Source organism: Salminus brasiliensis, chromosome 3 (genome assembly GCF_030463535.1).
Source record: "Salminus brasiliensis chromosome 3, fSalBra1.hap2, whole genome shotgun sequence".
Classification (NCBI taxonomy): domain Eukaryota; kingdom Metazoa; phylum Chordata; class Actinopteri; order Characiformes; family Bryconidae; genus Salminus; species Salminus brasiliensis.
Window position 1 is genome coordinate 40,312,516 of NC_132880.1, and position 26,527 is coordinate 40,339,042.

The window sequence follows — 26,527 nt, forward strand, 5'->3', positions numbered from 1 at the left end:
TTGCTCCCCTCCACTGAGCATGCTCGGTTTGGGGTTGAACTTCTTCCAGGCTGTAAGCATCTCTGCGGCTAATGAGCACTTTATATGTCCTTAATAATCACGGAAAATAACTTTGGTGAGTCCAATGTCAACCACTGCAGAATTTTTCCCTATGTCAGAGTCTGCCGGATGACTATTTAGCTGCCTTTCAGAAGAGCTCGACAACCCTGACATACCCTTTCCCAGTGTGCCCCAACAACGTGCTCAACCTGTCGTAGTTCAGTCAGCGACACCTGGTGTTAACAGGCTTCAGCCAGAGATGGATGGATTGATTGTCAACCCAGCGCCTAGCATAACGGCGAAGCATTTGCTACATACCAGTGGGTTGTCAGAGGTGTACATGCTAGGGTTCTTTCACTGGCCCCCTTTCAGGTCTCATCTGAGAGTCAGAGGCATATCAACCCGCTTGAACTGAAAGCAGTTCAATTAGCACTTAATCCTGGCCACTGGAGGCTTCACCCAGATGTGGTCGGTATGATATGGGGCATGTTTGGAAAGTCGGTTCGACTTTGGCAGAAACAGTCCACTGCTGCTGTGGTTTCTCGAAATTGGGTCAGGACAGCTCACTGGATGCTCTGGCTCACAACTGGCTGAACAAACTGCTTCATGCCTTTCCACCATTACCTCTTATCCCAGCACAAAGCTACAGCATTCTAATGTTGGCTCTGCAGTGGCCAAACAGCATGTGGTTCTTGCTGTTAATAGTCTCTGCAGGAAGTCCCCCAGCAGAGGCCCTTCTGTACCAGTTAAAGGGACATGCCCAAAGTGTGACACCTGCGGACATAAATGTCCCAGTTGTGGCTCTGGCCCTTGGGACCTCTTGAATTGGTGCATTTTTGAATAGTTGAATTGGTGCATTTCAGAAGTTAGGAACACAAGCTTGAACGCTTCTGCTTGCTGCATCCACAGCGAAGTGTGTCTGTGACCTTCAACCGCTTTGTCAGCCTGCTTTGTCTCCAGTGGAATAGTTATGTGATGGAGACCAATCTGCAGGGCTTCCTGCTTTCAAAACAGAGGCTGGTAGACATGATTTGACTAGCTTATGAGGCAGCCAGCCACAATGTTCATTTTGTTGCATCAACTGGCCTGGCACCAGCCATTCTGTCCTTGGCACAGGCTGCAGCTGAGCACTCTTGACACTGTGGGAACGCTACGCTATGCATGTACATATATAACTACGGTTATATGAGTGGTGGATGACCGCCAGGGTTCTTCTTCCCTAGGAATGTGCAAGTAAATATTACATTAAAATATTTGATATATCATTTAAAATGTCACAGATGACCAATTGGTACTGTATTTTTCAGTCTGCAGTCAGTTGGTACAAACAGATTCTCTTGTAAGTTGCTTATATACTTACAAGCACAAATACTGGTATTGAGAAACAGGGTTCATGAGATTTGCTGTAAAAAGGAAGGAAACTTTTTTCATATCACATAAAGCTCATATTTGATCTACTACTTTAAATGACTACTATCTGCATTTTGTGTTTGACACTCAAAAAATGCACGGACATAAATGGTTTTCTGATTTTCCTAAACATGGATTAGACAACAGTATGAAGCTGAACACGCTCAATGTGATGCTGAAAACCAGTAATATGTTCCTTTATCAATCAGCAACAATCCAGCCATTACATAAAAGTGAAATCTAGCAGAAAGTCTCACCCTTGCTGTGCCTTCCAGACTTTCCAATTTGTGTCTGGGAGTGGCCTCTGGTCTGCTTAGCTTTTACATGCCAATTAAGACACCAGAGTGGATAATGAGGGGTAAAGCACAGAGGAAGGGGGGAGGGGAGGGAAATGGGGAATGGGAGGATTGTTAAAGGGGTTTGGGGTGGGGGGGCGAGAGATGCTCTCTGAGATTCAGAGTCATTAGGCACATGACCCCCTCTGACCTCTGACCCATACAAACCAAACCCACACATACACGTCTCTGCTTCACAGCGCATGTGCCCTCTAGTACTCTGAAGCTACATTCAGACGTTAGGACACACTCTGAGGCACCCAGTCAGTTCAAAATTAAAATCATACGACCTCCAAGACATATGGAGGAACCAAGGTTGATAATGCTTACTTAAGAGTGAATAATATATACATGGAAATAAATGAGAAGTAGAAAAAAATAACCACCAAACGAATAATTAAGGTATTCAAAATAAATGAATAAAAAAAAATAAAGATGGGAAGGATTTTGCACTTGGGCAAGCTCAAGTTTAAATCAATGAGATTTAAACCAAAAGAGGAGATCAGGTCTAGATGGAAATGAATTACAGTAAAAGAAAACCATAAAAAGTGAACCTGCCTCAATAGCAGAGGCAGAGGATAGTTTCTACGATTGGGGTGTCTCTGTCTACGTCTCTACTGTTCAATCAAGGCAAAAGCAAAATAAAAACGCAAATTAAAAAGTCAAAAAAGGGGTTGTTACACCTTGTGACTAAGCTGGAGGAGTATGGGAACAGAAAGAGAAGTGAGATGAGGGGAGGGAGGCCAGAAAGGGAAGGAGTCAAATGGAGAGGTATGGAAACTGAGATAAAACAAAGACAGGACACAAATCAACGTAATGCTATGGCAAACAATACAGCCGAGAACAAAACAAAAGAGAAAAACAAATTAGTGTCACAGAGCTGTTCTTTGGCAGGGTTGACCCCAGGTATACCTGGTGCATTTCAGTTACTTTGGTTTATGATAGAAAAGAGAGACTAAAACAGTCCTCCTGACGTCTTGCTTGAAATTCTAAACAGAAAGCGCTGAGAGCTAGGCTACATATGGGAGGTACTAGATCACAAGTCAGAGCTGATAAGAGGCTCATCAGCCATGGGCAAGTATCTTAAACAATCACAATAAAAAAAAATAAAAAAATAAAACAAACAAAAAAAAAAAACCTCACATGCTATTTTTAAGCCCATTCCACACCAGAAGCAATGTGGCGTGTGTGATGCGCCAGATCATAGCTTTTTTAAATAGCTGTTACCAGACCCCATTGCCACTTACATGTTATGATTTTGTTAGCTAGCTGTTTGGTTTAAAAGATAAGGTGGCATATAGTCTATTGTTAAGCAGTATACATAAACGCTTAGTTTGGATGAGATGTTTATTGGCCTAAGATCATACATTTAACAAGAATACTGCATATACATATGGAATACTGCAAATACTGCATTTTGTACTGTTCTGCCTAGAAACCGCTAGACTGCCGGTGTGAAAGGCTACACTCATGGCACAACATAGCACATTCACCACATCTGGTGTGAAGTGGCCTTAACAAAAATACAGGGCTTGCGATAAGCTTAGAATTTTATTAATAGGGGTTAAAAATCAAACAGAATGTAGGTAAACAAAATTCAGCGTCAGCTGAAACTGAAAGGGGGGGGGGGGGGGGGGGGGGGAGAGACAAAACAAACAAACGAAAAAAACCTGTCCCTGTGAGGACTTGCTTGTCCTCGACTGTCTGCACTGTCATGCTACCCAGTGAAGGCAGTCTCTGGTCTATGCTCATGCGGAGAGCTGTAAGCGCACGTCAGCATTTTATATAAAATACTTTCAATACTTGACGGAAATCTCTGCATGTCTGTGTGACGCCTAGTCCAAAAGATCTGTTTCTACAGGTGGTGCTGGAAAAGTACAATTAATTCCCCCACCTCCCCTTGATCACCAGGCTCACCTTGTCATCCTGGGGGTCTGGCTGGAGCAGGCTGTGCTGCTGGATGGCCATAGGCGGGGGCAGGGGTACAGAGTCGGGCCCCTCCTCACCCTCTTCCTCTCCACAGCTCTGCATGCCTGAGGAGGAGGATTTGGAGAGCGTTCCACTGCTCAGACCCTCGTTCCGCACTCTCTGAGGACAGAACATCACACACTAGAGGTGTTAATCTCTGACGGCACAATCATTCCATGCTATTACAGTCCTTCATGAAATGCCTGAATGTGTTATAAAATCTCACATTTCACCACAACTGGCATCATTCAAAAATATTTGAACTAATAAAACACTTAAACAAACGCAACTAGAGGAATTACTTCCATAAAAGATGAATATAGACAATATTCACATTCCAAATAACCACAGAATTTTAAATTGGCCTATGTAAGAGCATATTTATTTGATTCTTATTAGAACTGAATCCTGCATTTCCAAAATAGTCACAGTTGTATCGTCACTATCAGACTGATGAATCACGATGCCCTGATGCATCTGTACACTATATACATTGTTTACTGGCTGTGTGAATGAACACCCTAAGTGAGACATTCTTAAGAGAAAATAAATGAGAACGAGAGAGAGTGGGATGAGAGAGCCTGAGCTGACCTCTTCTATCGTCTCGTCCTGCGGTGTGGCTGCACTGTCATCCGAGTCTTTCTGGGAGCCCACGTCTGCACTCTTGCGAACGTCGCGACTTTTCTTGTGTTTGTGAGCCAGCTTCTTGACGTGGCCATCCGCTTTGCCACTACTGAGCCTCCTCACTGGGCTGGTCAGCCACTTACGCAGGGTGTTACCTGGTCTCTTAGGGCCTGGAGAGCTCTGTGAGCCCATCACATGGCCAGGCTGCAAGGTGGCAGATGAGCCAGGGAGGATGGCATCATTGCTGCACACTGACAGAGTATCTAAAAGAGACAAAAGACATATTAAATATTGACAATATTGTAAAAAGTCCAGTCTACAGGATGGCTCTGTGTCTCTCTGAGCTCTCCCTACCTTTGTGGTTGAAGATACCCTCCATCTCCATGCTGCTGCGAGAATGAGCGATGCAGAGCATGGCACAGGGCACCAGGCCTTCCTGAGCAGGTGAACGGTCAGTGGTGCGCACCAGGCACCAGTCAGGCTTGTCGTGGAGCCGCTCCAGCACCTCCACTGTCTGCCCTCTGCGCACAGTCAGCTCATTACTGTTCCCACCCAAGAAGTCATGGATGACCACGGTCAGCTCGCATCCTCCAGACAGCTGAGGCAGAACAGAGGAGGAAAAACTCATCAGGTTTAACAGTTCCCCTGGAGAGAGGATATTAAACTGGACGAGGCAGCAAGTGAAAAGGTGGCTCTCTGACCTTGTCGCTGTCAAGGGTATTCTGAGAGGTGCGGGAGGCCAGGGAGATGGTGTCTGGCTGACTGCTGCCGTCACCCTGACTGTCCAGGTCTTCTCCATCTCTGTATACAATAAATGAGAGACAGAAAGTGAAAATCTACAGTCCAGCCTCTTTTACAGTAGCAAAGCCCACCTGCAAGGTGCAGTGCAGTGAAAGGGTGAACAGGTAAAGCACAAACATGGCAATGAACTGAAAGATTTAGAAACAAATGAATCAATACAATTTATAAATAATACATTTGTTTCTTTTCATTTGCAGCTATGAAGCGTTTATAGCTATGAGGACTGTATCGCTAACGGATCTAGTTAACAACTAATGCTCAATCAAATAGCACTGTGCATACTGCCTTTCCTCATGCATTATCTCAAACAGACTCAATTGCTCAAGTGGATATCTAATATGAAATCACAATGGATTTTAAGCATAAAGAGAAAATGTGTAAATAAGGTTCTTCACAGAATGGAAATGAGGGTCATATAAGACAAGCAAAACACAACAGCAACTACGAATAGCCAGACACAGAAACAGACATGCAATAGAAAAGAAAAGTTTTACTGACCTGGGATTGTATCTGCGGCCCTTGTGTTTGGTTGTGGAAGGCTTGGGAATGTGAATGGGCTCCTTCAGTGCCCCCTTCAGGTGAACCGTGCGCTCCTGGATCACCTCACGAATGTGTTTGATCCAGTCTTGCTTGTTCTCAATACTGGAGGCCTGTATGTGTGCAAGTAGGGGTTGAGAAAGCGCAAGAGAGAGAAAGAGAGCGAGAGAGAGCGAGAGAGAGAGAGAGAGAGAGCGAGCTTATGAAGTTGCCATTTACCTCACTTTCGTGTCTATTGTAATCTAAGATTTAGCTGTCAGTGCTGATCTATACTCACCATGGCTCCATGTTTGCATCCCTGACTTAGCTTAATTTGAAATATAGAAGAAAATTTCACTACTTTTTAAAAAACGTACATTACATCAAACGTGACAATGTGGCTTCAAAGACACACGTACAACACCAAAACCGTATGCCAATTTCTGACGTGCAGAACGAATAGTTTCTGCGTTAATCACTCCTGACAAACGCTTTGGATTTAAGCCAATTCAAACTTGCTGGAGTAAGAAAAGCAAAGCAGACGATAGTCACTCAACATTACATATGAAGAACAGGCCAAGAATAGAATAGGCCTCTTCAGCGCAGGATTTCCATTTATGTGGTCAGATCTGAACAGTCCAGATCAAATTCTAACCTACTTTCCCTTTCAAAGCCAACAAATAAATATGAGGTGGCTCACACCAACTGACCGTAAAAGACAAGATGCAAGACATTGTATCCACAAGTTTTGTCATAAAACAACAGATCACAAGGCAGAATTTTAGTCAGCGACTGAGTGAAAAAGAAGCATGCAGTTAATGCAACTGGAGAAAAGACTAGGGCTGCAGTAAACGATTATTTCAGTAATCGACAAATGTTGTTTGTCTGATACAATTACATTAAATTACATATTGATGCAATTAAATATTTTAGACATGTCATATTTTATTTCTAGAATTATCATATAAAAGTCCACCATGCCACTGAAAACGACAAGTATGCAAACTTTTATAAAAAAGAAAATTTTTTATAGGGGTGTAACGGTACACAGAAGTCACAGTTTGGTTCACACCAGTTTGGATCTCACAGTTTGGTAGGAGTTCAGTACAATGATAAAAGCAATACTCTGAATGCATGAGGCTGATTTGGGTTTAACAGAGTCTGTTTGTTCCACCTAGCGTTGTATAGTCGCTACAGCCTGTAATGTGTTCATTACACAGTAGGGCTGGGTAATATGGTAAAAATGGTATTTTACAATATTTAGAGATTTTTCACGATACAGAATATTTAATCACAATATTTTGACAGAAAAATGGCTTCAATTAATCTGTTCAATTAATTATGATTTCATGAGCTGGACTGAAACAGTAAAAGGCCAGAAAAGCTCTGAAATACGAGGTTTATTTTGAGCCATATCACGGCAAAACAAACTGAGTATTAAAGAATAAAAGCAGGAAAAGAAACTGAACACATCTGAGCCACTCTCCCTGTACGCACAGCAGCGAGAGCGAAAGAGGAGGAGGTTGTGGAGGAGCCAACAAAACTGTTACCATAGCAATACCCGTAAACCCACTACAATTCCCACAATACTATGCAAATTTAAACTGTTCTTGCTAATGGCTTAATGCCTCAGGGTGGAACTCAAGCTTGAGAAATTTGTTTCCGCATTACGTTTATCAATGTTTGTCCAGCACATTGGGAGCTTCACCCATAACCGTGACAGTCTGATACAAACACATGTACCGCTACACCCCTAACCTTCATACAAAACTACTGTTTCGGAAACATCATCGGAACATCACATACTCTTCTTTCCTATATGGGGTTTGGGTATAAAGCCAATGAGGCATCAACACGGTCGATTAACAGAATGCTGTGTATTAAATGCAAGGTAATATAACGAAGATTATGTCGATGACCTCACCTAATCGCTGCAGCCCTAGAAAGATGGCACGTGTGCTCATTGCTAGTGTGTGTTAACTGCACGGATGGATTAAAGGCAGAGGCCAAATTCCATCTGTGCCCAACACTAATTGTGAATATGGTTGTCTTGAAAATAATAAGAAGTTATAAATAGTAAGCAGTAAAGCAATATGCTTTGCCAACAGTGGAAATAACAATAGTGTGTGTGTGTGTGTGTGTGTGTGTGTGTGTGTGCGCGCGCGCACGGTAAGCTTTTGTTTTCTCTTTTAAAAGAAAAAAACTTCAATAAGTGGAACTTATTGAAGTGGAACTGAGGATAAGCACATAATCAGAAACGTGTCAGAGCTCGATTCGTAACATCCCTCTATGTGAGAATGCGCTGTGGACTGGACTGCGTGAAGTGGGATTTCATCTTTTTCAGTATGCTGTAGGAGGTGCGGATCTAAGGGCAAGTCAAACTAGTTGGCGTGAGCATGCTATCCCATCAGGATTAGTTAATATTCAGAGATAGAAGCGTTTACATAACAGCCTTCACAGAGCACATCTGCAGAGAGGAGTTAAAAATAGCCCAGAGAGCTGCCTGACACACCACATGTAAAGTGCGAGAGAGTTGAAGAGGTGAGAAAGAGACTGGCAGGCCCTTAACACAAAGCTAGGCAACCAACTTAGACCTTCACAGCAGAGCCATGCCATCAAGCACCACACGAGAGCGAGAGACAACCACAGAGAGAGCAAAAGAGAGTGTGAGAGAAAGAGAGAAAGAGTGAGAGCCAGTGAGAGTGAGGAGGAGATAGATTACCTTAAGAACAATCTTGTTGTCTGAAGTCGGGGTCCGTCCTACCCAGAGGGCAAATTTACATGGATCCCCCTCTACGTGTTCAGTAACACCCAACTCTGAGGTCTGCACAAACACAAACCCAAATGGAAGGGTAAGCAGGTGTTCACCATTCAGACTAAAGGAAGATTCTCAGTGTTCAGTGTTAAAGAGATGGTTGTAAAGTTGCTGTAAGAGGCTGCTGTCTTTGCAGTAGTAAGAGAGCACATACAAACAGCTTGCTCTTGTAGATGTATTTGCTCCTGCCGTTGGAATCTTTGACTTCCTTGCTGAAGACGAGCGACATCTCAAAGAGGAAGAGGTGCCGCTCTCTGCCTTTCCTGATCAGAGTCTTGGGGTCCCACACCTGGAAAGACTCCTGCAGGATCAGCTCTCCCTGAGACTCAATGTTCTCATCGAACCCTAAGGGGAGACAACAATCCGTCACAATCTCATTAATGTGTTTATTCCGACTGCATTGCTGTCATGAGGCTTTAGATGCAGACCACCAGAGTGACTTTACGCTGCTTAAACTTTTTTAGACCTTCCACATTCCATCTTGGTGGATTGCCGGGTCAACTGTATGTCCCAGTTTGGAGGATTGCTGGGCTGGCCACTTTAGCGAAGCTACATAGTAGCTTAGAGGTTTTTTTTTCCCCCCAGGACAGAGGGCTCAAGAGGACCGGCTAGGCCTGCCACCAGAGTGACTCTACATTTTTTTGGCTACTGTAAGATGTCTTGGTTTTGAGAAAGGCACAATTAACAGAGATTAAGCTTAAACCTATACTAGAAAGTTCATCCTTTACACGGTTATTTAGTCTAAGGCTAGGCTTTATCCAAGTCTAGGAAACTGGGGCATATTGTGCTCAGCTGTAAAATGAATTAGGAAACACGACTAAAACACAGCTAACTAATGTTGATATCTCCCCATTAGGCAGCCTGTTTTATGTAGACCATCAAGAACAATGAAATGTAGTGATCTAATGGAAAGAAAGAGCATTAATAAGTCAGTCTAACCATGTTTACATTTTGCAGTAATACTGTTTTTGTTGTCAATTAAAACAATAGTACAAAAACAATACTGCTCACTCAGTTGTCATTTGATCCTCATAACCTTTCTAATACTCCTTTTCACGTGCTTCAAGTATGTGTCCACTTGCCTTCCAGCATGCTAAGATGCATTGCATCGTTGGCCCTTTTGGGTACGCTGAGCATGACCTCCAAGCCATCTTTGATTTCTCCTTTGCCCTCCTCACAACACGTCAGAAGTTCCTACAAACACACAAAAGCAAATTGCAGCCAACCATTCTTCACTGTTCTCAATTAATAAGTAAATATTAATGAAGTGTGTTTTCATGTAATGTGTGTATAATGTGCGTAAAGTTAGTTTTATGTTTGGACAATAAAGTTGTATTGTGTCATATTCCAAAAACAGCCCCCATCTTCACCTTGAGAAAGAGTTAAATGCAAAGAAAAGAAATCAAGAGGTGTTCTGAAAGTGGAGTGAGTGATGTGTCTACCTTGAGGAGGAGCTGGTATTTGGTTATTCTCTGCACTGGTTTGATCAGATAGGAAGAGATGGAATTAGCCAAGCGGTGCCTCTGCTGGATCTCCTACAAGGTCACAAGTTCACAAGCATGTTCAGGGCAATTATCCATCACAGAGCTCCAACAGTATGGAAAATTACCACTGAAACTAGGTCTCACATCAAAGTAGGATCCAGCATGCTCCAGTATGAGTTGGGTGGAGTCTGGCTTGTTCTTGCAGTAGTTGACATACATCTGAAACTTGTCAGCCTTCAAAAACAAATCAAACAGTTTATTGACTGCTTAAACACAAGCCACATACACACAAGCCCAGACATACAAGCTGTTTCTTAGACCGATGAACAGCTTCTTCCCAAAATCTTCTTCCCAAGACAGTCCCTTATCTTGACAAGGCTGTACATTCTTTATCAAACATACCCAGGTAACAAAACAATGGCCCACATCCTCTGGAAGTTGCTCGTACTTCTCCAGCTCCTTAAGAAAGATACTGTAGGAAGGAGAGAGAGCGAATTGTAAATGTAAACATTTAGGCACAATGTTACACTCATCACAAAAGTCTCACCAGAACACCCTTTAATGAACAGTAATGATGAAACCAAGGTCTTCAAAAAGCTGCAAATGCAAACTTACTTGTGGTGGAATTCATAGAGGTCCTGCATGTTGCCAAAAATTATGTGCTCTTTGTTGACAATGCCTGGAGGGATCTCCTCCACACCGCTGGTCATCTCCCACAGATATGTCTGAACAGGAACACAGTGTAAATACAAATACAAATAAATACATCCAGCACTGGACAAATCAGAAGTGCCATCTCACAGAGTGAAACACATTACTTACATCCATACATTCTCTCAAGTCTCTCACATAGGCCTTCTCAGTCTGAATCAGCTCAGCCATAATGAAGCTTAGAAGAAGAATAAAGACATGATTAAACACCCCAAGAGCAATTAAAAGACATGGTCTGAAAACGTATCCAACTAACTCAAATGTGTCCAGCAATGGATACATTAACCACAGTCTCCTACAGACTGTACTCTACAAATCATCTGTGAGATTATATGACGATTTTATGCACAGTTCATTAACTACCTCCTGCTGTCTAGACATGCATTATAAATAAAAGTGCCCCACTGTCATCACAGATGGCAGAGGCAGAAAAAAACAACTTATTAAGGGAGAAAGATGTATAACCTCTAATACTTTAATGATCCTGCTTAATAGAATAAAAAATGGATGAAGATTTCCAATGGGATGGTAATAAATGAAACTAAGAGCTGTAGAGGAAAGAATTGTGGACACATACTCCTTTCTGCGAGCAGATTTGCGCTTTTCCTCGTTCAGCTCATGGGCAGCATCCCTTAGTTTGACCTCTGAGCCTGGGGCACTTGCAGGAATGATGTCCAGTTGCAGCTCTTTGCTCTGGAGAAGACAAAGATCAGAGATCAAAAGACTTAATGGATTTTCCCTCCAATTTTTAAATACTGTTTCAACCCGAATAGCATCATTAAGGACATTTCTTGATTGGGAAGGGTGTCGAAGAGTCCAGACCGGGACTGAACCAGCACCTTTCGGTTATGATGTAGCTATTCTGGCACTATTGGCTCTCTTAGCAGCAAAAAGCAGAGCCTGTTTAATTTCAACCCTGAAGGGCCACATTGTTACACATCAACCGATAACTGAGCTCATCAAAAAATGGGAGGAGGGAAATCATTAAAACATGCACGACAATTTAGGCCTGGAGTTCAGAACTCCTGGTATGAAGGCTCAGGAAGAGAGCAGGGAAAACTTCAGTGCTGATAAATAAAGAGGAACATACAGCTTTGTTGGAGTCGGAGGAGATGCCAAGCGCTTTCTCCAGCGAACTGCGGTATTTGTCCATGCGTAGGGAGAAATCTCGGTAGCGCTTGTCCACGGCAGTCACCCACTTCTTTATCTCAGCAGCATGAGCATGACCCTTATCGCAGAAGCCATCTGCCAACTGGATCAGCAGTTTGACCCTCTCTTTGGTTTGCTGAGGATGGAGGGAATGACAGTCAACAGGGTATGTGTAAGAACTTGTCAAGTTAAGGAGTTGATAAACGTGTACTGCGGTAGTTTGGGTTAGGGATGCCCCAAAGTGATTTGAAAGGCCGGTACTGGAGCTGATCAAGGTACATGTCTAAAGATCATCAGACACTGCTTCTAATTATTGCATTTGGTTACATAGAAAAACACCTTGGCAATAGAATTGATAAAGATGCTCTGGAACCCCATGGTCCATATGTCCAAAGTCAAGAGTTGACTAAAGGGGTAAAAATGCTCTCCAGAACTGGAACAGTGTTCTCTGCAGGGATGAAGCACCATCCATCGCCTCTAGAATCTGTTACGTTTCTGATCCATTACTAACCATCCAGCACTAGCACCTGACCTCACTCATATTGTTGTGGTTATACGCAATCAAATCCTCACAACATTCCAAAACCTATTGTGAAACCTTCCTAGATTAGACGATGCTTTTACTGCTGAAAAGGAGGCCAAACTCCCCAGTATTTACACTGATTTCAGATTAGCTTGGATAGGCAGGTGTCTACCAAATTGTGGACACTGGACCTGATCTGGGATCAGCAGATCCTCCAAGAAAAGGCCCATCCCTAATCTGATCATGTGTAATATGTGGTGAAGCTCATAAACTACAGTAAACAGGCTACCTTAGCTGTGATGTGGAAGTCCTCATGTTCTTTCAGCAGCTCTTGCGTGTGGTGAATGCTGGAGCCTGTGGACGTGTGTGTGGACAGGTAGAACTCGCCAGTGTCATGTATCCACTCAAGTGCCTAGAAAACACACATTACCAGATATCTCAACACATGCTTATCTTATTTTATTCCCAATCACCCAACAAACGTTATTTCCAATCTGAGCCTTACATTGCATGAAGACTGCAGAAGAGACTGGGATGAGTAATTCTCTCACAGCTAATAAGAAAACAGGGCTATGCGGAGGGATTGAGGGGACAGAACTAATTAGTCTAATAGGAGCGCTGCAATGCAGATGGTAATTAAAACCATCATTGTGTTAAGAGTCTTGGAAGTATGTGAGGTGATGCAAAACAGTGTCTGTAAGATGGACGGAGATCAGAGGGAGAGATGCAGCAGCAGCTGCTTTTGTTTGACCAGGTAAGAGACAAACCTGTTTGGCACTGCGCTCAAACACCACATACTGCTGGCACTGGTCCAGTCTCCTCTTCCTCATTGTCCAGAAGTGCAGGACTCTGTTCTCCCTTTGCAGTAACTCATTCAGGATGTCTGCAAAGGACATACACATGTTAATGCATGTTATTCTTTACATTGTGTCCCATTTTTATGATGAATGGACTAATAGAAATGCTTTACACAGACTTGGAATGAGGTCTTTTTACATGGACTTCTATTGAAAGTTAAGTAATGTTGCCCTTTTAATGATTCAAGGTCTTTGTACAGCAGAGACATTCATAATGAAGATTGCTGGCAAGGAAATGACATTTATGTCGACATCCATAAGTCTAAGGGGTTAATAAATGTCATGTGTGCAGCTGTGAATTAATTAAATGCCAGTAAAATTTATCAGGATTGTTGAAGAATGTGCATTTAGCATAGGGCGGGGGGGTGTCTAAGTGTGTGTGTATATATCAGGTGAAGGTGGGACAATGTGTCTAATTCTGCAGTGCTGAGGCCTGACCCATTTACTGTTTCCAGATCTGTGAACCATTACAGCGCAGAACAGAGCAGGGCCGCATTCTCACCGACACACTCCAAAGTGGGCTAAACTGGGCCTAAGTGGGCCAGCTGTTACAACCACAACTCTTGTCAGAAACCCTTTACCATGCAATGACGAGATTGTCCACTAGATGTCACAATGACGCCACTGAGAAGTAGAGGCCTAAAACGCGACCCAGATCCCCACATACAGATTGGCTCTGTTCTGGCATACCTCCAGAGATGAGACATATCCATACAAAGAAATACACAAAAATTGCAGAGCTACATACTGTAGAGTCACAGATGGAGGCCACTGTTTACAACGCATTGAGACTTGCCTGAGACTGGATGAAAGAGCCTTCCAGTAAGTGCAATCAACTCACTTTTGACCTGCTGCTCGGGTGCTTTGACATGACTCAGCATCCCAGGCATGTTGACACTATTCCGGTGCATGTACTTAAGGAACACATCAGCATTTCGTCTGGCCAAGGTGCATGCCTGAAAGGACACACACACACAGTCAGTAAGCAATTACAGCTCATTCAAAAGCTGGGCTAATGCAGCCTATGGGTACGTTACCTTAAGGAAGGCTTCTTTCTGCTCCAGGTGCTTGCTGATCATAGGGGTGACGTGGTCGGTCTCACAGTTGGGTCCCAGTTTGTCTGCCCCTCCACACCAATCCTCCTCCCGCTTGTACTCCTGCTCCAGACTCTCCAAAACACTGCACACCTGCATGGCAGACGATGAAAGAACACTGCTACGCTGAAAAAGTGTGTTCTTTCAAACAGTAAACAGCTACAGAACGTCATGATGAAAGCAGTGAAAATACAGTCATGTGAAAAAATTAGGACACCCCATGAAAACCTCTTGTTTTTTTGTCTTGTTTAAACATATGGACATTTGATTGCTTTTTGAATAAATATTGAGAGACGGTAGTAATGTCTCACCTGTAAAATGTGATTAATAGAAATGCATTTTTCTTCTGATGACAAAGATAGAACATCCTTGCAGATATTACTACTTAAAATGCCTAAAATTACAAATCAGGTGCACCTCATAAGCCATTAGGCATTTAGAAGAAAGGATGTAGATGGATATGAGCCTGTGAAGGGCTTTAAAAAGATCTGCGAACTAACAGAAATCAGTTGTTCCAGTGTCTATAAAATAATCTACAAGTGTAGTCAGGCTGTCCAAGCAGGTTTTTGGTTCAAGATGGTTCATTTTGGACTTCCTTCCTGGCAAATCCTTACCTTATCTGTTTCTCTTTTTCCACATTTGCGACATTTATTTATACATGTTATTACATTAACGTTGGTCAATGTCTTCACACCTGTTCAGAGGTCTTGTAGAAGGCCACAGAGGCATTGACCAGCTTGAGGCGGTCCTCCATCTTGAGCATAAGCTGCTGCCAGTGGGAGGCCACATTCTCGGCGCAGTCGCGGATCATGTCCATGTCGTAGTGGTTGGCCTGCAGCAGCGTCTCTGCTTTCTGCTGCACCTGCAGAGCACTCTGGTGGGTTTTCTGTACAGAAGAGCAGAGAAAATGTGAACCTGCTGGCATAGAAATGCAGCTCATTGTACAAGTATGAGCTAAATGGACTGAAGTAATAGAGAGGGCAGGATTATTAAGGCCAAAGTAAAGCCAAAACTCCTTTTGGAGGTGTCCACTTTCTCCATCAATGCCTTGCAATTGACAGTAGGAGGACAAAGCAATCTGATTATTCAGGACTTCGAACTCTGCAGAACTGAGCAGTCACTACAGGGAGATGTAAGAATAGGGGGTTGATATCTGTAGGAAATGAAGAGGCTATTGTGATAGGCTGCTTTGTCTCTCCAAGCTGCTAAAATAACCACTCCTACACACACACACACACACACACACACAGATGTAATCTGTACTTCATTAAGAGAGCAGAGGGACGCCGCAAGCTTTGTATTTGGCATAATCAGAGGAGGCCTGGGACATGGAGAAGGGACACCGATCCTTTTTATCAGGATCCTTATACAGGCAACAGCATACATACACTGAAAGATGACCAAACTATATATATATATATATATATATATATATATATATATATATATATATATATATATATATATATATAAAAAACATTACACACACACACAGACACACACACACACACATCTGAGAGTGAAGAAGAGATGAGAAGAGAAACAAACAGACCTCAATAGCATGCTGGAACTGCTCATGTTCTCTCTGCAGCTGCTCAGCCTCCTGGAGAGAACTGGCTGTGATCAGGCCAGCATTTAGCATGGACTCGCCATTACGGATCCAGCCCAGGACCTGAAACACAAGGGAACAAAAACTCCTTAGAGATCTTGACAAACACACAAGAACATTTCCATGAACACATATCCTGCAGCAAAAACTATTTTTGGGGAGTAAAGCTAGAAAACTACCTACATACAGATATAATTACACCCAGCTATGACTTATCACTTTGTCCAACAGCCCTACTTACACAAGGGCCCCTGCAATAACAACACTACCGCACTATAAATAATGTACAGTCATTTAAGGAGGTGCACATACTGTGTCACTGAAGTACTATCTTTACATTCTAGACATGAAAATGTCTGAGTACAGCAGAGCTCCCAAATCATTGTGCTATAGTAGCCCTATTCCGTATATCTTATTTTGCCTGCTTTATCATAGTGGTTTCAGCTAATCAGCTAACCTGAAGGTAGATAAGGGAAAACTAAAAGAAAGTAAAATGTGCAAGACAGGGGTCCTCCAGGACCTCCACCTGGAGCAGAGTACAGTACAATGCAATACTGCACTGCAATTACCTGTTTGACCTCAGCCTGCAGGTGGCGCAGCTGCACACACTGCTCCAGGTGGCGGCGGTGTTGTTCTGCAGCCACGTCCAGCTCCTGCTGCTTCTCATGCAGAAACTCCAGCAGATCCTGCACACGCGTAGCCATGTCCACATCCCGATCACACAGCAACTCCACTCCTACACAAAGAGATACGGTAAAAATAACACCAAGAAGACAGATGCCCTGTTATTCATCACCAACCTCCAAACTTACACTTACTGAAGGAGTGTTGAGGGCAATTTGTTGAGTTCATTAGCTAAGTGCCAGGACATAACATGGGATGAATGAGTGTGAGACTGTATAAACCTGCAAGTTTGCAGATTTGCTATAGGAGATGAACTCAGGCACTCCCACTGTGGGCTCTCACTGCCCAGCTTCTTCTAACATCCTGTTTTCAGTTTTTCAGTCTTTAGCTGTCATCAGATAGGTCACACAGTCCCGGTGGGAAACTTACGCAATGACCAACCTTCTTTAGAGTGATCTGAACTGAAAATACCTTCGAAAGTTTCTTAGGAAACAAGACAGAGAGCTCAGCAAAGCAGTGAGCTGCACAGTGATGCAATATGTGATATATTTCCAACCCTAGAAGTGTGAATTGTAAAAGTACACATACATCATGCTGTGAACAGGCTTTAGGCATCTAAACAATTTATTAAAATTATGAATTGTTTTTTTTTTTTACATGTAATGTTAGATGTAGGTAAACTTAAATACAGCTAAAAAGTAATAAGAATTTCTCATGCTGAAGAAAGTAGCTGAGATCTCGTGAGCTAGTCTGGAGAACAAAGCTTGGATCCAGGTTTCTCCTGGAGGCCCCCCGCCAGCACAGCGTGAATGTGTTCAATTACATCACCTGATTTAACATCATTAAGCACCGATTTACTAAACCAGGTGTTGGAAGATCACCTTGGGCAGAGCTCTGGGGATGTTTTAATGAATGCAAAGATATAAAATCAGGACTTTCTATAGGAATGTTTTATTGTGGAAATACACACTAATGGCCCAGATAAGCAGTTTTTCAAGTTTCATTTTCACAGGTTACTTAAACTTTTGAAAAGTACATTTGTGTGTGTGTGTGTGTGTATCAGTGTGTCAATATCAGTGTCTGTAATAACAAAAAATGGTACTGCACAATCTCCATACCGAGAGGTATTTTTATATATTCAAGCAATTAAGGTCTCCAAACAATTAAATGATAAATGACATACAGTCAAAATCAATTTTATAACATTGTGGTTTACTTAAGCAAACTTAATTTGATTGTCACCTCCAAAATAAAAGAATTGTTAAATATTAATTAGAACTTAATTATTCATATTTATTCAGTTTTTTAATGCTTTCATATCACATTTTATTCTAGTACTTATAAAATGTAACATTGGCATAATATAATCTAGAATCATTTCATACATTTATCTGCAACCAAACTAACTCTATATTTTTGAACAGTGATTCCAGACTTCAGACTTTCAGTGTATGCGTGTGTATCAGACACAGTGGGAGCCTTACCGGACGCCTGCACCTCATTGACGTACTGCAGTAGCTCTTGGCCTTGATGAATGACGTCAAAGGTGAGGTTGTTCATAGTGAGGGCTTTGTCTGCATGATGTTGCAGTCTCTGCTCAGCCAGAGTCAGATCCTCTGTGTCAAAGTCACTCATCTGCTGAGACAGCTCCTCGTTCCAGGAGTCCAGATCCGAGATGATCTGTGGGGCAGAGAGGTGCTTAGGGTGCGTAATGTGCAGAACCACTGGGTTCATCCTGATGAGCACAGACAGTTGTGTAAAGGGACACATATGGACAAAATCGAAGCATCCCAAGGAATATTCCAGTATGCTATTCTCTCATTTGACTGTTTAACTGGTTCTCTGCATTGGTGGGAATCTTTTGTGGGTGGCTCTATATATAGTACCTTTAACAAATGGCTATATAGCACCAAAAAGGTTTGTTCAATAGATAGATATATAGATAGATAGATAGATAGATAGATAGATCGATCGATAGAAAGAAATTATAGCATTATAGTTATATATATTTTTAGTGTTATGTAAGTTTTTATACTTTACTGACTGATACTCAAACTGAACTCAAATAGCACTAAAATAGTACAAAGTATAAAATAACAGAAGTACTGCAGTGCCACAGCAGAGCTTCTCAGTATTTTCTGTGGCTTTGCCGATTTGTTGTTGTAAACACCATATTGGTCTGGTTGGACTTTGTGAGTTGAAGTGGGTGTGTTAAATGTTTCCCTGCCTTAGGACCATGGTTGAGAACTGCTGCCTCACAGCATGTGGTGGGGCTGACCTCCTCTTGACCCTCATACAATATAGCCCAAGTGTGTAGTCTCTGAGTACTCACTTCTGGCTACATTTTCTACTCAGCTTGTGAAAGTTGCAGCTCATTAATTGCTGGTTAATTGCAGATCAGGCAGCTGGGAGCCTGCAATTACAGCTGCTGGGCTTCTTTTCAAATAACCGACTTGAACACACAGACAAAAACACACACACAACCTTTGAGCAAGCACAAATTCTGAGCCTGAGGACTGAACAAACAAGAATCCAGGCTCTGTAGGGGTATAGAATGGATCAGCGCATCAATGTAAAGGTGCTAATTCAACTGCAACAATTGGGAAATGATAAAATCAATTAGAATAATAATTTTTTAATTTATAAATATTTACTTCTGTATTAAGTAAATATGTATTATTCAATGCATATGTTTAAAACATGTACTGAACAGTTCATACTGTGTTTAATAACTATGCATCATTTCCTAAATAAACAGAACTGAACAGTCCTTAAGTCAGATATCATTACTGTCACGCAAAAACCTTTTATCTCCATTTTTGCCGTTTTACACTTTTTGATTGTGAATCTGGAAGTTGAAAAAGGGTTCCATTGAAAAGGGTTTTTCCACTAAAAATAGAGGAGTGTATCGTTGCGATCACATACAACATATATCTCCGGTAATGTGCTGTAACTGAACATTCACAGGACCTCACATACACACACCATCGTCACCACCACCAACCAGAAGGCAGGTGGCATGGCATGACTCACATCAATGGCATCGCGCTCAAAGATCCTGAGCTGCAGGAAGAGCTCCAGTTTGATCTTCCTCTCCTGGAACAGCTCCTCCATCTGAGCCTGTGCCTCATCCAGCTGCTGTAGCACACTCTCTATGTGGTTTATGGAGCTGTTGTGTGGTGCCTTATTGCTGGAGATAGCAGAGTCTCTGTGGAAAGGGCAGATGGTAAGTCTACTGTTGTGCAGAGTTGGAGCAAAAGGTGTGATTGTTATGGAAAGAAAAAATTAAAAGACATTTCTTGCCTATTTTTGTTTGTTAAGCTTTTTTCAGTTACCACACACACACACACACACACACACACACACACACACACACACACACACACACACACACACACACACACACACAGAGAGAGAGAGAGAGAGAGAGAGAGAGAGAGAACTCGCCAGCCAGTGATCGGCCTCCTCATTTACAATGTCTCTGCCTCAACGGCTTCTACAGAAGCATCATGGAGAGCATCCTGACCACCAGCTTTATTTTCTGATATGAAAACTGCTCAATCTCAGAAAAAACAGAAAAGCGCTGCAGGGGGTTGTGAAGACTGCCCAGCGAATTACTGGGACCTGTCTACCTGAGATTGAGGACATCTACAATGCAGTGTTTATAAGGAAAGCCTGCTAATCTCATCCACTGCACCCTATCTAGTAGATTATTTATTGCTAGAATACACCATATGGACAAAGGTATGGGGACACCCCTCTTAATCACTGAAATCAGGAGGTAAAGTAGTTCCAGTGGAGGAAGATTTGAACGGGCAACAATTTCCACAAACAAAATCTTGTAGAAAGTCTTTTAGAAAGTCTTCCCAGAAGAGTGGAAGCTGTCAGAGCTGCAATGGCGGGCCAACTCAATATTCATGCCGATGGATTAAGAATGGGATGCCAGAAAAGCTCCTGTAGGTGTAATGTGTAGGTGACCAGTATTGGTACGTAAATCATTAATCTAGCTCCAACACTGACTTAAGACTTAACACAAAGACATGAATATAAGATCCTAAACGGTCATGAGTTAATACCAGTGATTTCCAGCCTCTGCTAAAAGCCTCCTTTTTGGCCCAACCACATTTCATTATAATCAAGCACTGCTGTGATTTAATGAAATATACAAGAGTCGCAGAACCGTCCCACTGAGGCCAAAAGACAAATTGCATTAAATCACAGTGTAATCATTTAAAATCACTATCATAACAATAATGTCTTTTGTCATTAGTAGTGGCTGTTTCACTACTGATACTACGCAGCTTTAACAAGGCAGCCTGTTCCCATGGTGATGCGGTATTAATAACTTCAAGCACTGCTTGACTGCGTTTCACAAAGAGTAGCAGAATAATTAACACATTCATGATGAAGGACCACACAAGATCAAATAAAGCAGCCATGTTTTGATGACTGGTTTGTGTCTGAACTGAGCGCTGCTGCTGCTGCTGCTGAGCTTGGAGCTGAATATGAAGTACTGTGCGTCAGCATCCTGTGAGAGAGAGAGTGTGTGTGTGTGTGTGTGTGTGTGTGTGTGTGTGTGTGTGTGTGTGTGTGGATTCTCTCTGTAGTGCGTGTGTTGGCGTAAGAGATGGAGAGTTGGGAACCTTTCTGTTTGCACCCTTGTGCATGGGGTGGTTCAAGTATTACTCCTCTAGATAATTAATTAAGTGGTTACAAAAGCATGATTATATAATAAAGTACCACATGCATGTGTAAGAGAGTGCTAAAGGGAGTGATATTACACCACTCTCAGAAATAAGCACCCAGTCAAAGTCAGGCAAATTAAGCAAAGCCATGTTTTTCCCCTGTATTCTCACCACTGACACCTCTTCATCTGCCTCATAATTAAGCACATGATTCAAAACCAAATCCGGGCTCCAAGCGGACCAGTGGACTTAGCCGCTGACACTTTGAAACGAGGATTGGTCGGAGGTGGGCAGCTGTGCATTCCTCAGAGCATGCCGGCGGCCTAGCCATTTTTAGTTGACTGGACCAGTGGTTTTTAATCCCAGTTCTGGAGTACCACTGTCCAGAACATTTTAGGGCTTCATGTACTCCTACTAACACATGTGATCCCACTATAAACTAACTATCAAGGCTAATTAAAATTACCTGAGATGAACAGAGAACGTTGAAAGTAGCACACAACAGGGTAGGGATATTTCAGGACCAGTATACTGTATAACAGTATAATCAGTAAATGCATTCCTCAGAGTGTGCCGGGGGCCTAGCCATGCTGCATCAGTGGCAATTTGAAAGAGGCAGTGACTGGCTTCACATGTGTCAGAGGAAATGTGTTAGTCTTCATCATCCTAGTATTGAGGGCATTGCTATTGGTAGGGGGAGTTCACATGAATGGGAAATGGGGTAATTGGTCTTTCAAATTGGGCAGAGAATGGGGTAGAGAATGGGGTAGAAAAAATTGCTAAATTATATAAAACCATTTCTCTCAGCAATGAGTTACTGATTGTAAAAAACACTGTAAGAATTCAGTTCCAGATTTCTCCTGGACGCCCTCAGTCAGCGAGTCAATGTGTTCAATTCCACCACCAGCTCACCTGATCATAAATCGACATCATAAATCACTGATTTATGACAAACCAGGTGTTGGATGATAACTATAAACAATACTAGACTCCCATGAGGAGAGCTTTGGAGATCATTTCATGAATATTTCTTTGAATATTAGCATTTTACTGAACCTACTGTCCAGTTTCTACCTACTGTTACTTTCCCACACAGCAGGCTGCTAATCTTTGGAAAATTCATGGGTTATCACATCTTTTTCAAGCTACTCAGCCCTCTGATTCCACTGCATTATTAATGGTCTTCCTGGCAAGTGACAGACTGTAAGATTTTTATGACAATGCTGTCACCTCCTCCTGGTGAGTGTGTTTTTGAGAGGATTTTCAGTTTTTGAAGACACCAGTAATGACATTACTGCCACATTCGCACCATAACCCACAAAATGTATGTATATATGCATGCATGTGAGTGCAGATGCAGGACACATCCTGCCCAAAAGCATGACATTTTAACGTGCCAACAGACATCGTGGATGTCACTTTTTCAGATCCTTCACGACACTGAGAAGAAGAAATTTGAGACAATGTCTTATTTTACCATCCTCATTTTTCCATTTTTAGTTTACTGGACCAGTGGTTTTCAATCCCAGTTCTGGAGTACCACTTTCCAGAACATTTTAGGGCTTCATGTACTCCTACTAACACATGTGATCCCACTATAAACTAATTATCAAGCCTAATTAAAATTTCCTGAGATGAACAGAGAATGTTGGAGATATACCACACAACAGGGTAGGGATATTTCAGGACCAGCATACTGTATAACAGTAAGAGTACATCTAAAACCAAAGCAAACACGGTAGTCCCAAAACAATACACCGTGAAAATCTGATACTGTATGTAACAGTATGTTTACCATCACATCCCTAGTCATTACAGCGCTACTTATAATTACAACTCCTTTAACCAAAGAGTTTTAAAGCAGCTTTATGCAAGAATCTGTATTTCTTGCTCCTGGGCTCCCCCTACAGTTGGGATGAGGAATTTGCACTTTGAGCCACCCTAAAGGACATGCTTACACATTTCTGGAGAAGCTGAGAAATACAGAATAATCACTGATGTCAAGTAAAAGAAGCACGTGGGCTGTGATGGTAGAGTAATATTATTCCTGTACAATCCCATATAACTTGGGGCAGTGGTGGTTCAGCGGTTAGAGCGCCGGGATATCGATAACAGGGTTGTGGGTTCGATTCCCGGGCTCGGCAAGCTGCCACTGTTGGGCCCTTGAGCAAGGCCCTTTACCCTCTCTGCTTCCCGGGCGCTGGAGTTGGCTGCCCACCGCTCTGGGTGTGTGTGTGTACTCACTGCCCCTAACACATGTGTGTGTGTGAGTGTGTGTTCACTACCAGATGGGTTAAATGCGGAGGACACATTTCGCTGTACAGTGTACAGTGACAAATACGTGCACCTTTACCTTTTACTTTTCTTGCGTTCTTGTCTGCTACAAGTTAGTAACATAGTGCAGTTAGCAGCATGTTGATCCCGGAGTGACAACAATAGTAGCACTACTCTCCCTACTACAGTCAGCACAACATCACAATGATTGCGAAGCTGTTGTTTTAAGGTAAAATTGCTACATAATGCTGCTTTAAGTATATTAAAAGTAATAAGTATTAAAGTGTTTGGTTAAAGTTCTTGGATAAAGAAAATGTAGTGGGTGGTTCTTAGGTCATAGTAACACACACACACACAATATACACAAGATCATATAATGAGAACTTTTATGAAAACTATAAGTATTGTCAACCTGCACTTTTCCCAGAAATCTTCCCTGAAGAGGGAAGTAGAATAAACCCCAAAGAACACATTTTAATGATCTTCACCGTCAAGCCACAGCGAAGCATCGCAACTCCTAGAGATCAGTTCTCTCAGAATTTGGCTCTACTGGCAGGCTGAGGGTGAGTGCTTATGATATAGAATATGTAATGTGGATGGAGCTCTGCGGGAGCAGTGAAGGACAGGCAGGCTGCTGGAGCTGACAGAGGTAGAGACAAGTGCTGGAGCAGTCCAGGCTGCCTGAGGGCTGCTGAGAGACTCCAGGAGCTCTCTCTCCATCTCTCTCCAGCTCACACGCGCACACACTCTCCCTGGGCTTACATAAGCAGGCAGCCCTGCTTAACCTCAGGCCTCACGTTTCTCTGCCGCAGCTCTCTGCATATGGATTATGAATGTGACAAATGGATTCTGCTATCAGTGTACTTAAACAAGCACAACTCAGCAGGGCTTCAAATCAAATTGAAACCCAGCAGCTTTGGGTACGACTCTGGTGCGCAGAGCCTTATCTTCTTCTTTTTTTTTTTTATCTTGTGAAGTGGGATTAGATCTGCTGCATGTCTTGCAATACATGTAGACTAATAATAAATCAGAACCCAAACTTAGTGGTGAAAGTCGAGTTTCAAGTTCGAAGACGAAGAAAAAGGAAATTTTAAAATACTAAGTTGAAGCAGAATCACAGTAATGCAACAGAGCGTGTGCATTTGTGTGTACCTGAGCTGCTGGATGAGGTCCTCGCCCTCTTTGATGACGTTAACGGTGACCTGCAAGGTGGTCTGCTGTTGCTGCCCGAAGCGCTTGATCAGATCTTGCACTGCCTCCACTGATTCAGCGTATACATCATCCAATAGCTCCTTCTGCAGCTCCTCCAGCCATGTCCACAGCTAGAACACAAAACACACACTTGAGCCCTTCAAATGCATTTCGTACTATAAACTGTTTTTTGTTTGTTTGTTTTTTTGCTTTTTTGTACATTTCAGCAGTTCCAGCAAGTCCAGAGCACAGTCTGAAACCGGTTTAGTGTTCAATGACCGCAAACGCCAACATTTTTAAAAGGTTTCTAAAGGCTCTTGGAAACTGCAGAAAGCTGGAGAAACGTTTGGTGCAGGAAGAGGACTGATGGACTCCAAAACATCCATTACAACATCAGAAGACAGGTTTCTGAGAGTGAACAGCTTGTGTGATCGGTGGCTCACAGGACAACATCTTGTGGCACAGCTTCACACTGGACCAAATCTCAGATTCAACTATCAAGAGAAGGTGGTGTCCGAAACGGTGCCTTATTCAATAAAATTCAACGCTCCCTGGTGTTTGTTGTTTGCTCACTACTTATGATTGTACGAAACACTGAAAGTTTGGCACTACGCTTTTGAAGGTTGAGGTTTTTTTTAGTTTTTTTGAGAACCTCAATGTAGTGCACTATATAGTGAATAGGGCAGAGATTCGAACACAGCTTTAGAGTTGCAGGTTTGAGAGGTAGAGTGGCGGTAAGAAAGTCCTCACAGATGTCACGACATGCAATATTGACTGAATCTAACCAGCAATCTGATGCTTTTGCTCATATCACCCAGGTGATGTAGTGATATACAGTCGACCACAGAAAGGAACAGGGAAAAGCACTGATGTACCTCTTTAACATGCGTGTGGAAGGCCACGGACATGTCCAGCAGAACTTTGCGCTGCTCTACGCGTCTTACGAAGTCCTGGATGCGGTCCTCCAGCTGGTGGGCGGCTTGGTAGATCTCCTCCGGATCACACTCGCCCGTCTGAGCCAACTGCTCTGCCGCCTCCAACAGCTTATCCGCGTTGGTGTATGTGTTCTGATCAAACAAAGACACAGCAGAGGCTCACACACACACATATACACACACACACAAATATGTACAATCAAGAGTACAGTAGGTTGCATAACAATATGCATGCAGTGCACACAGAACCATACGCTGCATTTCCAAGATCCGTTAGCTAGCTACTGCTCAGCAGCATGGGTTTGTTTTTTTTAGACGCAGGTGAAACCACTCAAAACAGGACTTGACTTCACTTCACTTCCTCTTCAGAAGCTATAATTTGTATTTATCGTCATCACTGCTAAAGCCTGCATAAATGTCCTGCATAGGGTGGATATTGTAGACCTGTCTTACAATATAGTGAACATGTTTTACCTGATATGTTTTGGATTCTCTCATAATATTGCCTTTGTCTCAAACACATGCCTCCTTTTAACCCTTAATCATAAACTCCATAATGTTTAGCATTATGTTGTCATCCTGCGCAGACTCTTAGTTCCTGTCATGGTTTCCTCTTCATGCTCTTAAGTTGACGGTGTACTTTAAACAGAAATAAGAACTACACACTAAATAAAATTGAGAAAAAAAAGCCACCACTCCATGACGCAGGAAACCATGTGAGCAGGACCAGTCAGAATCTCAGAAGGTCTCAGAACCAATGAGACCGTTCTGATGAACAAGCAGCGCACACCACACTGTGCCATTGTTTTCAAAGGTTTATTTTGGATGATTTGGATTTGGATTTCTGTCTTTAGGGGGTTTGTGCCACCATTGGCAACACAAG

At 42.6% G+C, this 26,527-nt stretch overlaps 1 protein-coding gene across 6 annotated transcripts in view; it reads right to left on the minus strand.

Moving 5' to 3' along the window:
• trioa (trio Rho guanine nucleotide exchange factor a) overlaps nucleotides 1-26,527 on the minus strand; it is a 115,561-nt gene that overhangs the window by 12,959 nt on the left and 76,075 nt on the right. For 4 of the 6 annotated variants that reach the window (XM_072676140.1, XM_072676139.1, XM_072676138.1 and 1 more), the window contains 27 exons: nucleotides 25,585-25,776; nucleotides 24,671-24,840; nucleotides 19,593-19,767; nucleotides 18,044-18,239; nucleotides 16,505-16,671; nucleotides 15,879-15,998; nucleotides 15,021-15,212; nucleotides 14,270-14,419; nucleotides 14,074-14,188; nucleotides 13,143-13,258; nucleotides 12,665-12,787; nucleotides 11,794-11,988; nucleotides 11,281-11,396; nucleotides 10,815-10,881; nucleotides 10,608-10,717; nucleotides 10,395-10,464; nucleotides 10,137-10,226; nucleotides 9,951-10,043; nucleotides 9,591-9,702; nucleotides 8,663-8,853; nucleotides 8,416-8,517; nucleotides 5,992-6,021; nucleotides 5,676-5,827; nucleotides 5,078-5,177; nucleotides 4,731-4,974; nucleotides 4,344-4,639; nucleotides 3,702-3,872 (listed from right to left, as the gene is read on the minus strand). In XM_072676140.1, coding sequence (XP_072532241.1) covers nucleotides 3,702-3,872; nucleotides 4,344-4,639; nucleotides 4,731-4,974; nucleotides 5,078-5,177; nucleotides 5,676-5,827; nucleotides 5,992-6,021; nucleotides 8,416-8,517; nucleotides 8,663-8,853; nucleotides 9,591-9,702; nucleotides 9,951-10,043; nucleotides 10,137-10,226; nucleotides 10,395-10,464; nucleotides 10,608-10,717; nucleotides 10,815-10,881; nucleotides 11,281-11,396; nucleotides 11,794-11,988; nucleotides 12,665-12,787; nucleotides 13,143-13,258; nucleotides 14,074-14,188; nucleotides 14,270-14,419; nucleotides 15,021-15,212; nucleotides 15,879-15,998; nucleotides 16,505-16,671; nucleotides 18,044-18,239; nucleotides 19,593-19,767; nucleotides 24,671-24,840; nucleotides 25,585-25,776 — 3,855 coding nt within the window. The remainder of the gene's footprint in view (nucleotides 1-3,701; nucleotides 3,873-4,343; nucleotides 4,640-4,730; nucleotides 4,975-5,077; nucleotides 5,178-5,675; nucleotides 5,828-5,991; nucleotides 6,022-8,415; nucleotides 8,518-8,662; nucleotides 8,854-9,590; nucleotides 9,703-9,950; nucleotides 10,044-10,136; nucleotides 10,227-10,394; nucleotides 10,465-10,607; nucleotides 10,718-10,814; nucleotides 10,882-11,280; nucleotides 11,397-11,793; nucleotides 11,989-12,664; nucleotides 12,788-13,142; nucleotides 13,259-14,073; nucleotides 14,189-14,269; nucleotides 14,420-15,020; nucleotides 15,213-15,878; nucleotides 15,999-16,504; nucleotides 16,672-18,043; nucleotides 18,240-19,592; nucleotides 19,768-24,670; nucleotides 24,841-25,584; nucleotides 25,777-26,527) is intronic. The other 2 variants (XM_072676142.1, XM_072676141.1) reach the window with 1 other exon arrangement.